The sequence below is a fragment of the Topomyia yanbarensis genome, chromosome 3 (assembly GCF_030247195.1).
Source record: "Topomyia yanbarensis strain Yona2022 chromosome 3, ASM3024719v1, whole genome shotgun sequence".
NCBI lineage: Eukaryota > Metazoa > Arthropoda > Insecta > Diptera > Culicidae > Topomyia > Topomyia yanbarensis.
In genome coordinates, this window is record NC_080672.1 from 168966425 (window position 1) to 168980376 (window position 13952).

General features: G+C 38.2%; 1 protein-coding gene across 3 annotated transcripts; it reads right to left on the bottom strand.

Moving 5' to 3' along the window:
• Positions 1 to 5681: 5681 nt before the first annotated feature.
• Positions 5682 to 12919, bottom strand: LOC131688933 (zinc finger CCCH domain-containing protein 18). Of its 3 annotated transcripts, XM_058973567.1 has the most exons (8): positions 12731 to 12919; positions 12064 to 12467; positions 10210 to 11133; positions 9442 to 10148; positions 8870 to 9383; positions 6677 to 6774; positions 6397 to 6598; positions 5682 to 6327 (listed from the first exon to the last, which is right to left on the bottom strand). In XM_058973567.1, the coding sequence occupies exons 3-8, from the start codon at positions 11123 to 11125 to the stop codon at positions 6137 to 6139; spliced, it is 2628 nt and encodes an 875-aa protein (XP_058829550.1). In that variant the 5' UTR covers positions 11126 to 11133; positions 12064 to 12467; positions 12731 to 12919; the 3' UTR covers positions 5682 to 6136. The 3 variants fall into 3 exon arrangements, with proteins under 3 accessions (XP_058829550.1, XP_058829548.1, XP_058829549.1); XM_058973565.1 differs by lacking the exon at positions 12064 to 12467; XM_058973566.1 differs by having other exon boundaries at positions 12064 to 12919.
• Between the last annotated feature and the right edge of the window lie 1033 nt (positions 12920 to 13952).

The following is a 13952-nucleotide window of genomic DNA, read 5'->3' on the forward strand; positions in this document are numbered from 1 at the left end:
AGAAGACCATCGCTTCATGGACTGCAGCAAGCAACAAGCTGTAATGTTCTGCTACAGATGCGGACGGAAGGAGTTTTCCTTGCGCAGCAGTCCAGCCAGCTTTGGTCCAGCCCACAGTGGCTTAGAGCAAAAGGTGGACTAAAGTTTAAACTTTGTCGTATCAGTTCCAGTAGGACGGTTTTTTGTAATTTTGGTACGTATAATTCGTTTTTGATATCAAAATACATAAAAAATAGACATTTCTGTTCATTAGGGAGACTCAAAAATAGTTTTTTGACGAAACGGTTCATAAATAATTTTGAAAGTATTCGTTGGGCACTAGATTCGTTTTGGATATTAAAACATGTAAAAAAAGAAATCCTCAATCATTAGGGTGGCTCGAAAATAATTATTTTGATGTTTTCATTCGTTCATAAAATTGTTGAATTGTAACGATCGTGCACTGAAAAAATTCCTTCTCATCAGGGTGGCTCAAAAATAATTATTTTTTCGCATCATTTAATAATTTTTTAGTAGTTATATTTTTTTACACAGCATTTCTTTTTCGATATTAAAACATATTAGAAAAAAAAACCACTTGTTAGGGAGGTTGAAAATAATTATCTTGTCGTTAAGGCTCTTAACTTTTATGTTAATTTTGGTACGCCGCAATTGTGTTTGATATTCAAAAGAGATCAGTGGCGTAGCCAAGGGGGTGGGGGTGGTGTTGGGGGTTAAAACCCCCCAAGCCAAAATATTTGGATTGAAAGAAAAACTTAAAGCTGACTAATTTAATTAAATATGGCACAATGCAAATTTTGGAAGGATATTGTCTGATCACTACATTATGAATCTATCGTTTTAAGCATCATGGGGACTTTTGGAAAACAGTGGGAATTGGATCATGTAACTGAACTCTTAGCCGAGGTCATATAGTTGTCAAATTATCATGAGTTCTTTTTGAAGGGATGTTCCGAAATATGGATTAGGGACAATGCTTCGAATGGGAAGCGAAGTTTGATTGTCTTTAAAACAAACTTCATCGCCGAAAAATTGGATAACTTAAATTTTTTGCTAAAATGTATTTTTTGGTAATACGTAGAGTTGAGATAAAACCTCAATGTGATTTACAACGATAACAATATTGTGAAAAATAGAAGGAAAATGATGAAAAATTATATTTTCCGTTTGGTCAGGATCGGTTTTATGAGCAGTTGATTTTTGTTGTGTAATCAATTATTTAAATAGGCTTTAAGCAGTATTGGAAATAATAAAATTTCAAAATATTTCAAATTAGTGGCTATCAATGGTGTATATTTGAGTGTTCAATTGGATGATGTAATAAAATGTTGTGTACGGTGGCTCGTTTTGGATTTGTGAGCATTAATAGTGAAGAAAAGTAAAATTACTACTAGAAAAAAAATTGTTTACGGTCACGATCACATTATTTCGGAACTTTCAACTTTTGATGTTTAGTATCTTTGAAGTATATTACAACGTAAAGCAGCACGTCTTCTAATAAAATAATTTTGTAGGTTAATCCTCCTAGAAGTAATTATGAAGTATATTTTCTTCAAACAAATTTAGTTCGAGAGTTAATGCCTTCAGCAAAAGTTTCGAGAATGCTATTTCAAACAACTTTGTCGAATGGAGCGGGCAAAGCGTAGTTGGTAAGTCGATTGCCTTGTACGCATTTCACCTAGATTCGATTCCCAATCCCCGCACATAATGTTAGAAATTTTTCTAACTTGAAAAAGCGCAAAAAGACCCTATGGTTAACGCCTCTATAATCAAAATGAAAAGAAAAACTTTGTTGAAAACATTCCATAACTAAGTTTGAAGAAGACCGTGTGTTCAGAATATTGAAATATATTCTTAGACTATATGGTTGGTGTTAAGTCAGACCGGACTAAGTGACATTGTATTGATTTCGAGAAAAACGAGTTTGAATCGCAGCATCGTTTACATTATAATTTGAAATTAGTTTTTGCTATAATTCTTGCTCATTGTAACATATTTCAAATTAGCTAAAAGCCGAATGTAGCTGAAGAAATTATTTATCCAGCGTTATGATTATCTCTTGTTAAGGTTTTGCGACTCAGCCCGGTCTGACTTAACACCCACCATATGTGATACAAACTAGGGCCAGATCACTTGAGTAATGTATAACAAATTTGCATCAAATTAATAAAAATGCATTTAATTTCCATTTTTGCATCCACTTTGCACTCCCTTACAGAAAAGTTTGTTCAACAAACGTCCTACGCTGATCCACTTTGTGCGATGTTTTGTTGAATGTAGGGCTAAATTTTTGTAGGGTTGTGACGCCTTACACGCAGCGCAAAATACTTTACATGCATTTAATTTCGCTGATTTTTAAAAATACATCAGAAGTGATCTGCCCCTAGGATACAAAACTTTTAAAACGAGTTATTCTGATCTTACTGTAATTGATAAATCTCTTCTGCTGTGTATAAGTATTGAAATTCATATTCTATTCAAGGTAGTCTCTAAAGTTTTATTAAAAAAACTGGCTTTAAGAAAATTTCCTGAATATTGTTTTGTATATCGATATATTGAATTTATGTAGCCTTCATATTTTCATAAATCTACATAATCACTTCTAGGAGTTTTCATCGCCAAAATTATTATATCAAAATATGAGCTTTTTATGTTGGAAAGCTTTTTCGAATTTGTTAAACCTTCAAAGTTGATGATTTCGAAATTATGTAATCTTGACCGTTAGAAAAGTTTTTGAACTTTTAAAATTACACCTTGTATTTGTATATGTCAATAGAATATTACAAAAAATATATAAAATGCATCTGTTAGACTAATTTTGTTTCTGAACTTTCACTAATTTATCCAACTTCCATTAAATTTTACCGTTTTCAGAAAAACAACGATTTTCATCAACCCCCCTCCCCTCCAAACCAAATTTCTGGCTACGCCACTGAAAGAGTTAATTTTCATCTCATTAGGGTGCTTTAAAATGATTGTTATATCTGAATGATTCAAGTAAGATGATTTTGAGTAACTTTGGAACGTTCAATTTATTTTTGACATGAATTGGTAAGTAAAAATAACTTCACGAATAGTTTGGTTCACGCATAATTTTGTTTTCGTCATGGTTCGAGTTTTTTTGCCCATGTGAATGCTTCAAACAAATTTTTTTGGCTACAGGAATTAAGTGAATGTTTCATAATAAAGTATTTCGGGGCTACCGTAAATCTACTCGCATCCACTAGAGAAGTATTGAAAAGATTATGGCTTAATATCACATCACATGTGATTTATTCAAACAGATTTTATTTTACTTGGGTTATGTTGGGATACTGAACCAATTTATCTGCAAAAGTTTGAGCAAACGATAATTTAAACAGATACAGTTTGATTTAATGTCGGTAAATATTCTTATATTTATTCATATATTTAAAAATGTAAGCATAATTTATTTAATCTCCGTCCGATTCTGATGATGGTTCATCCGATATTTTCTGCTTCATGGATACTATCGACATCTCAGTAACTACTCTTTCCGCTCGGTTCCCCTCATTTGTGCACTTGTATAAGCTTCGTGGATCATCCAATCAATATTGTTTGAAAGCTGTGCATGTCTTCATGTCATTATTCTAGCTTTAAAATAATTATTAAAATAATTACCGCGCGTCTCCATTTGCAGTTTTTCTAAATTTTGATTGCTTACCACTGTGCAGTCTAGAAGCCGGGAAACAACTTAGCAGGGATTGGATACTCAGGCATTCCAAACACAAGCCATGCAAACTCGAACATAATAAATTGGACAAAGAATTCAAAGCACTGCTGGACAGTGCTTCAAAATGTTTGTGAATGTATAAAAAGCGCCATCTCTTGACAACATTATTTTTCGTTGAAATTGATCGTAGTAGGCTACAGAAAATTTATCTTTTGAACCAAAAGAGATAGCTCTTTGCTGTCTTCTACGAAGTTATAGAGGAGAGTATTATTATAAACTTTGCTGAAGACATGTTACCTCTATCACTCACTAAAGCGGACCAAACTGAAGTTGTACATCACCTGTTAGAAAATCATTCAAAATCGATATTAACCTTGCAGCAGACGTGCTAGTACACAGATTGCGCGCCACTCGGAAAGTCAAGCGAAAGCGTCTTTCAACACCAGCGTCAACTCGTTCAGTGAGCCATTCACGTGACTTTGGGAGTGTCGGACATAATTCTCCACAGTATACAACTTCTGAATGGGTGCGTAAGGACAAACGGTTTAACCTTTGTTTTGTAGGTGAAACCCAGTCCTATGAGAATAATTTATAACATACATATCTGCAAATTTATATACGACTGCAGCGCACGTAGCTAAGCTGACTGCTACTATGCCCTTATATCCCTTCCGTGGTGCACGCGCAACGGTCCCGATGCTGCAACTGGCACGCAACAGAGACGATGGTAGTTTAAAACTGTAACTACTGGCGATGAAGTGATGCTACTAATCAATCGCCATTTACGTGAGATTGAATTGTTTCCCTATTACTTCCCATGTTTAAAAGTTATCCTAGAAAATATAGCCACATTCCCATTTCAAATCCGCACACACCCTTCCGCCGATATCATTCACCGCTTGAATATTGAACTCACAGACCGAACCAGGAGTTGCTAATCCAGCAGCAAATTGGCCACGGATATGGACAAATTTATCGTCTCGAAAATTGCTACCTGAACAACACAGTGCTTTGTACATGTGGGCAAAACAAACAGCTTTGCACCGGCGACTGTTGCACACAATGAGACGAACGGACGGAAAAAATTGTACACACTGTGACGAACAAATCAAAACTATTCGACTCATAATCTTCAAATGTCGTAAAATGATCTGATGCAGTGATCATGTCGGGTTCTAGATCCGTTTTAAAATTTATCAACAAGGCAATGAATGAAAATGACCGAGACGAAGTAACATGGATCCCTATTCTCACAGTCACGTCACCTAGTGATTAGAAGGAAATTTTCTTCTAGTCACTAGGTGGCGTGACTGTGAGAATAGGCCCTCGGGATTCTATGCGCGGCGAATAGAACACGAAAACAACGTTATAATGGATTCCTGGCCTTGTCGATATCCGCAGTAACGATATAGCTGATAGTCTGGTGAAGGATGCGCTGAACAAAAACTAAAACGCTAACTGAAAACAAGATTTTGATACATTGCGTTCAATTACTTTAAAGAATTGTCCGAGCAAAGTACACAACAGTGGTACGTAAACTATATGCCGGAACTCGGAAAAGGATGATTTCCTTTTGCTTTACAAACTCGATACGAAATTAACATTGGTACCTATCTAGAATTCAAGTTGATCGAAGAAATACGCACACTCATCAGAATTTTGCTGGACACGATTTCTCCAAATATACTTTGTACAGAATGAGATTAGAGGACACTGTGTTTGCGACGTCTGTGACGAGATAGAAGACGCTAATCATCGAATACTGTTCTGCGTTTAATACCTCAAAACACGAGCGAATTATGATCTTGATAAATTCAGTAGTATCCAAGAGACATGGCGCTTGGAAAAATGAGTAACTAACGAAATAGGACCGCCCTTCTGCCTAATAGAGCTAAAATACTCATTACGCTTTGTTTACTGCAATTTATATAATAGGAAAAAAGCTTTAATGGCTCTGAACCATTATGGGAATCAAATAATAACACGCTTTTGGGTGACATTCAAACGTTTATTGTTCTCTACTTACAGTCAGTATCGCTCAAGTACAGAATAACAGGCATAGCTGATGCCACACAAACATGTATGTAGTTGGGATCAGGAGATTGGTGTGCTATGTGAGTGCTCCTAACTATTTTTATGTCGCACTCTACAATTAAACAGTTCACATATTCTATCGGATCATTTCTACAACTAATTTTGTTGCGGAAAATAGACGTAGACTCTATCTTACAATTCAGTATATAATAAGAATAGATGCTTCTCCAGATGACTGTCAAATGGGTAAAGTAATTACTACGCGCTCACTTAAAAAAATGTTGAAAAACAAGCCCTCGTGCTACGAAGGTTTGTATTTATTTCACAGTTTCGGTTCTTTCTTCCGGTAGGTTTAAGATCGCGGTGAATTGTTTAAAAACATGATGAAGCCAGATGCGCCGATAAAATTTAAGCGATTTTGGTTCGTTTCCGTGCGATCGCTTCCTCTACAGCTCGCAGCTGTTTGAGAAGTTCCTCCCGTCGAGAAGATTTCTTCGACGCATTGGCACTAGCCGCCGCCTTCTCCAAAGCAGCACTGGAGGGAGGAATGACTTGAGCGTTCGGTTTTGAATCGCTGACTGATTTTTTCTGGTCGTTCACTGAAATAGTAAACCAAACGATTAGTAAGATTGCTGAGCAATGTGAATCATATGCAACAATAAAGTTACCTTTCTTAGATATCTGGACCGTCTTTGATGACTTTTCGGGTACTTTGGACTTCTTGGTTGTGCTCTTTCCCCTAGACGAAGTAGATGAACTGGAAGAGTACGAACTTTCCGAACCCGAATCACTCGAGTCTGATGACCCAGAGCCAGACGAACTGGACCGCTTCCGTCTCTTCTCGGTGGACACTTTGCGTACAGGTGACAACTGCGAAACAAAAACATGTAATACCTATTAATAGGCAAAATAATAAAAAAAAAAAAACAGCTGTATCGCTTGCATTACCTTCTTTCTCTTGGCTATCACTGTTTTCTCGATGATTCGCTTTTCTGGAATTGGAGATGGGTTACGCTTCTTGGACACTACCGGCGATGCTTTACGAACTGAAAAAGATAAACGTGTTATGATTATTATTATAATACGTATATACTGTACAAAGCAAGTTAATAGTTTGTGTCGTAGCTTATCAATTTAGCTCCACCAGGGGGTGGTCAAATATCCTTTGCTCTATTGCCAATATCAATGTTGTATTATGACCTAGCACCAGTGATGTACCGCTTGGAAAAATGCCATCTTCCCGGGTTTTTATTTTTAACCGGGCTTTTCCCAAGTGATTTTAACCCGATCGAAACATGGGTTTTTTTCGCTTTATCAATTTTATGAGGTTCATCATTTAACGTTTTTAAAAATCTAGCATTTATTTTCGAACGACCGAAAATAAAGATCGCAAAGATGCTTTGCAAAACTCATCAAAATATCTTAAAATGTAAAAATCGAATATAAAAATTAAGCGTCAAAATCGGACAGGGGTCATTCAGCATAAGGAAAAGTTCTCACCAGTAGGCAAGGATGAACCTCCAGTATAATTCTCTTGCAGGAAAATCCATATAAAGTTACCTTCGAGATTAAAAGTCGAATAAAGCAAAGTCCTTTGTAAGAATCGGATATATTTTTTAGGGTTTTTATACTGAAGGTTTTTTTAATCGACTCTTATATCGAAGAGCTCCGTCCGATTTTTACGCTTGAAGTTTATATCGTATTTTTTCGGTGCCTTATTTAGTCCGCAGCTAAATATTTTTCTTCGCTTTAAATAATATAGATAAATTTTATATAGCAAACAATAGTCATAGTTACTCTGACTAGTGAAAATCAAAATAATAGTGCCCAAGCCATTTTTATTGTACTTGTTTCTCATTTTAGAGGCTACCCCACTTTTAACGAAATTAGGTAGGTATTCACTGAAAATACCTACCTTCACAGTACGAAACGCAATGGACTTAGCTTGAAAAATGTTGAAAGCTAACATATCGCTTATTTAACTGCAAAATTTGTAAATAAATGGGGGATCAGCGATTAGACAACGATATCATAGCATAGCATGGCATATACGATTGCACAAATCGTGGGTGGCTGTACAATGATCAGCTAACAAGATATTTACCATACCAGTCGCAAGAAAAAACATTTGGGATTGACGCTTTCTTTATAGGGGAAGAGCATCACAGTGTACACCAGGCCACATCCTTACAATCGTCGAGGAAGGAAAGGAACGTTAGTTCAACATCTACTTGCGAAAGTGCAGGGAACCCATACTACTTTCATAGATGCTTCAGGAATAGGAGTTTGGGTTAGTAGGACAGGTTATTTATGAGGAGCTTATTCAACAACATTTCAGTGCACAATGAGTGTAACTTACCTTGTTTAACCCGTATTTACAGTAAGAAAATTATTTGGATACAAAATATAAACATTGAAAAAATAACCTAAAACGATTTCACCTGCTCGCAATTAATTGGTGTGTAAGAATTCTCTTCCATCATCAGTGAAATCGTTACATCAACTAGTCATTTATAGATGGCGCTACGCGGAACGAGCGGGTGTATTTTTGGCGGCTAGATTCACGCGCCTGCATTGCAAAGTTATCAGAATGTGATGAAAAATCACTACGCACAATCTTTCTATTCTCACGATATGCACACCTATATCAGCGATTAGCCAACGATTACATTGACCAAAACATATAAGAATTTTTAGATTTAAGCAAAACTTAGTGACAATTATGCTTGGAAATGTTTGGAAAACATTGTTCAGTTGTTAAAATATCAAAAAATGCAAAAACCCAATTTTGGCATGAAAAAAAAACCGTTTTAACCGATTCTTCCCCAAAATTATAAAAATCCGATTTGGCACATCACTACCTAGCACACAATCCAATGCCCAAGAGGACAGTCAGGTAAATCACCTCACATACATATTAAGTATACCTATTATATGATTGCCGGAAAAGGAAATAAGACCCCCTCCCCTCCCACGTTACCTTGTGCATATTTCATTGAATAAATTAAATTTCGAAGTCCAAACACCCTATTTCAAGTGTTAATGTTTAAAAACTCACGGATTGATGAAAATATTTGAGACAAAAATTAAACAATGATTATTTCAAGCCAATGTTAAATGTAGTACAGTAGCTGTAATTACCTGGTGAGTATTTTGAACGCTTCGGGCTAACACTAGGCGACCGGGTACGAATAACTTTCCGAACATGAGTAGTGTGGCGTTCACTTTCTTTTGACCGGTGACTGTCGTATCGATTGCGCCTCGTACTGGGCGATGGCGACCGGCTCGAATCTGAACTGGAACCAGATCGGGAGCTGCTGCTGGAGCTACTGTATGATGAACTGTTGCTGTAGCTTCGACGCTCGCGTCGCACCGTACGTTTCTCTCGACCAGGTGACTTGGAACGCATCCATGGATCGCTCCACTCATCGGCCCGTTGGAGTATAACTTCACGAGTAGAACGATTACGCCTTTTGGTGGGGTCCTCGTCCTCGTATTGAGGCATTCGATGTGACGGTAGCTCACGGTATCGTTGAGTTCTTCCAAATTGATCTTCCTCGAACGTTGGTCCACCGCGAGTGAATTTGGCCGTGACAGGAGCGTTAAATTCGTATGCATTTCCAGCACCAGCAGGGCGACCTGCATAAGGGGGCGACTGCAAAATAAATAAGATTTTTAAATAAGTATGTAATTCTAAAATAAGGACATCTTACAGCATCTGGCGATCCTCTTGTGTAATAGTTGTCCTTTTCTAGATCATCCTGCGTCGAAAGATTCATTTTTTTGTCTTCAAAATCGATATCCTGCTCCTTGCGTTTGCTGGCTTTACGCATCATTTCCTTTGCAGTTCGCAAACCTCGCTCCCAGGCGCTCTCAGTTACAGGTTCGGGTGCTCGGACCTGTGGAGGCAATCCACCAGCACCACCACCATACGGAACAGCATGATGCGGTGGAATATGATGCATTGGTGGACGTTCAATGCGATAATCTGTAGGATACATGACGGGATGAGCTGCATATGGCGGCGGCTGATGCGGGATCGGAACTGGGCGCACCATGTCGAACATGGTATAGTTGCCTTTGTCGGTCACACCCGGATGTAGGAATCGGCAACTCATTCCCCATGTACATTGCCCACGAGTGTAGAATCTACAGATCGGTTTGGGTTCGGTTTCCTCCGGCCTCTTCTCATCCTCATCGGATACTTCCCCTTCCTCTAACTCTTCACCTTCTTCCAACTCGACTTCGGAACTTTTCCTTTTTTTACTCTCAGCTTCCGGTGCTTGCACTGGAATTTTGCCAGTCTCAGTTTTCTCCGCCTCCTTCGGCGGATCACATTCTCCTTCTTCTGCCTCAAAGTCCAATGCATCTTCGTCATTTTTAGCGTCAATGAGGGGGGCCTCCAGAAGATTGTCATGCCCTACAAAGAATAATATAAATAAGTTTTATTTCATAAACTACGATATCTACAATTTTCTTACCTCTCGATGACCCATTCACTGGTTGTTTTTCCTCCATGTTCCGCAGTTGGTTCTTCTTTTCCTCTAACTTTTGTCGTAAATCAGTTATTTTTAATTTCTCAATTTCTCGCGGCTCGGGCTCTTCTTCAGGCTCTGGCTCCGGTATAACCGGAGGCTCTTCTCGATCGTCTTCGTCACATTCGCCCTTATCACTCTCCTGATCACTTTCCTTTTCTTCTTCTTCCGGTTCATTTTCGCTCTCCAAACTAACATCGCTCAGGTCTTCATGACTCATATCGAGCGTATCCTTAACGCCACTTACCGCCGAAGGCATATCGCTGTCTTCGAGTTTACTATTGGCATCGTTGGATTTATCTTTATCCTCACGTTCCGATTCCATTTCACAATCTGAGATTTCCTCACCCTTCAGCTTCTCGCTGAGATTTGAGGCACTGGAATGACGGGACAGACGACGATGCCTGTTGGGTGAACAGTCCGACCGGTTGGATTCCTTTGAAGCTGATCGCGAACGATTATAACGATCCTCCGGCGTGTTACTGCGGCTTCGTGGTGATTTCTGAGGCATTGAATGCCTAGAATTCTCCGCACTCCGAAACGAAGGTGTATTGGATCCCGAAGGGGCATCATCGTAGTTTTTTGGGCTCGAAGGTGGACTCTCTTTTTTCATGCCCAAGGGACTCAACGTTGGGGTATTAGATCGTGAGCGGGATCCCGTTCGTGACCGGGACCGTGAACCGGACCGCGATCCTGAAGGCGACCTTGATCGCGACCTGGATCGCGAACGTGAACGGGAACTGCGAATATTAGGAGTATCTTCCTGCATTTTTGGTTCATCAATTGCACCCGGACTGGACGGATTATCCGAGTCGGAGCTGTTGGATGCTGACGAACCTGGTCTGGAATCGTCACTGTCCATTTTGATGACTGGAACGAAAGTTTAGGTTATCAGAACACATCAAACAAATTATATCTAAAATGATCATAATTTTAGGTTAATATTAGTGCGTTGTTTTTGTTGGGCGATTGAAGTTAAATGTTTCATATTTCTGAGAAAATGTGTCAAACTATGAAGCTGCCATTGCTTTTTTCCTGATTTAGAACAAAAATTAGAAATACTTTTCGAGGTAAAAATATTACCTTTATAATCATTTATTTAAAAAATTTGTTATGGTATTCAAACGTTGCCACCTTACCAAACTCTGGATTTCAAGTAGCGAATTCTATCACATTCTTTACTACCAACTACACATTATAAAATTATGTTGAATCTTCAAGAAAATTAGTATGATTTATCCTCTATATTTTACAGAACAACGCACAAAAAATTACATAGCATACCCTGTTCTTTTAAATCGATGTAGGTCAATTTTCTTTAAATTATCCGATCAAAAACTATTTACAATCAATTATTAACCAGGATCATCAAAACCATAGTGCTAGGTTTGTTTTATGCAGTTCTATCTTTTCATATTGTAAACTGAGTTTATGTAACTGCGTTCTGCTGATAAATAAATAAATTATAAATTACTGACGATAGTTCATTTAGAAATTTGGTCGACCCCAATAATCTATATAACGTCGGATATGTGATTTTCTTCGGAGAGTGACTACAATTTTCGAATCTAGGAAAGTCTACTTGTGAACTTTGATTATAGCGTTCTGATCAGGTCACTCAGGCACTTTCCCCAATTCGTCATCGAGTGATTATAGTATTTATCTTACCGAACTGCACCTTCATACAGAATTCTTACTTATAATTACTTCAAGTTTCATCACACTCTTGATTCGGTCAGGACTTTTGATCTCACAAATGAGCTGATCTTTTTTTCTTTTCTCCAATAAATCACATCTTACCTTCACACACACATCGAGCAAGAGCCCACGAAGAACCGGGGACACTTTTCTCCTGCCCATTTTGAGGACTTTTAGATAGGCACCAATTTTCAAACTACTTTTTTGATTGAACTTTACTAGTGTTTTTATAACTTATGCACTTTGTTTTAAACTGACGATCGCTTCTTAAAGCTTTCAGTTGCTAGATTAAATCATTCCCAGATCGTCTCACCAGTCGATGATACGACCGGAACCGACACTAAACCAGCTAGGGATAGTAGCTCAGAAGAAATGCGTCTATTGATTTTAAACAGAAACAAACTTTGTCTATGAAAACTTATGCACAGGTCCAGTACGTCCCATTTTTGGAGATACATTCGGTGAGTTGTAAACTGAACACCATTTTGACTACGATAGTTCTTGAACTAAACGAAACGAAAAAAAAAACAAACTTCACAACTTTCGTGTCCATTTTTTCTTCTCGATTTTCTCCCGGCGAAAACTTTCGGGAACTTGCAAAACTTTTTATAAACTTTACTTCACTACATTACATAAAATTCTGCGACATAGTTCTTTACGGGAAAGAATGTTTTCAATTTTAATCGATCCGTTTCAGCGCTAGTGGATTCACAATGGTGGAAGGATTTTTACTGTTTTCATATTGCTTTGGCTGCCCTCGGATTCTTACCTTTGCCGGGGGTTACTGAAGTTTAATTTGCACGCACAAATATCCTGAAATCGTTGCCTATTAATGAGCGATGGTCTTAGTCCGTTTCGAGCAAAATTTATCAGCGAAATTCTGTAAAAAAAATTCTCCGACCACGCCACGAAAAGGTACCGCTTGCTGCTAAACGGAATAAAGGAGAAAAAAATCTCGAACAAAAATGGCTCCATTGCAGTGCAGGCAGATTTTCTAGTTTTGAAATTATTTACCCAGTCAAAAAAAGGCGGACGAACATGGTCAGGCCAAAGGCCTTAGTATAAAGGTACGCAAAGAGTGTGCAGAGTTTGAAGCCAAAAAAAGTCTACCTATCGAGCAAAATTAGAATCCAGCTTTGCTGCAGAGGTATCAGAGATGAATTCCAATTGTGCTCGATAGGTAGACTTTTTTTTACTTCACTCTGCGCAACTGTTCTCTATAAACTGTGGGTCAGGCGTTTAAAACAGTTTGACTCAACTCGCCTGTGCTAATCCTACGCGCAAAAATAAAACAACCCCATAGAAAATTTGACAGTTGTGAAATTTCCCAGTCGCCCGACTAAATCGGGTGCTTCGAGGTCGACTGATAAGTTAACCGACTAAGTTGGGTTTATTTTTTACCATTTTTTTGTTAACCATTTTTGTTAACGACCTATTGAGTCTAGTATTGAGTCAATTTGTCAACAGTTTTTACGGCATTTAATTAGCAAGGGACTGGAAGGTGAAGTATATTTTTCAATATTCAGAGTCATAGTACTCAAGGGAGAGCAAGGTGTTGAAGGGAGAAAGTTCAGAAAAGCGTGGAAGGATCATATATGTAAGCTTAGAGCTCACCGGCGACTTAACTTTTTGTCTGCTACCGTAGGAGTCAGGGTCTTTTGGCATTAGAAATGCGAATCACCTGAGTCTACGGCATGTCCGAACAAGCGTAAAGTAACTTGTTACTTCATGCTGTCGGAACCGAGGGGGGGGGTTTCGTTGGTAAACAATATCCGTCGGCATATTTATCGCCAGATTTAATCTGTGTAAATCTGGTTCCAGTTTTAAACTACCAAGTAATCGACCGATTTAGTAGGTTGAAATGGACCGATTTCAACAGATTCCGTCAGTCATACTTAATAGGTTGTCGCGTCGGCAGACTCTCATGTTAAAATCACACAAGGGTCGGTGCAACAATTGACCAATCAATTGGTGGTATAGTCGGCCGATTG

Excerpts from the sequence above, each read along its gene's own strand:
- LOC131688933 (XM_058973565.1), bottom strand. The coding sequence starts at position 11,125 with ATGGACAGTGACGATTCCAGACCAGGTTCGTCAGCATCCAACAGCTCC. Across the intron at positions 6,599-6,676 it reads TGATAGCCAAGAGAAAGAAG|TTGTCACCTGTACGCAAAGT; the intron begins GTAATGCAAGCG and ends TTTGTTTCGCAG. Across the intron at positions 6,328-6,396 it reads GGTCCAGATATCTAAGAAAG|TGAACGACCAGAAAAAATCA; the intron begins GTAACTTTATTG and ends TTACTATTTCAG.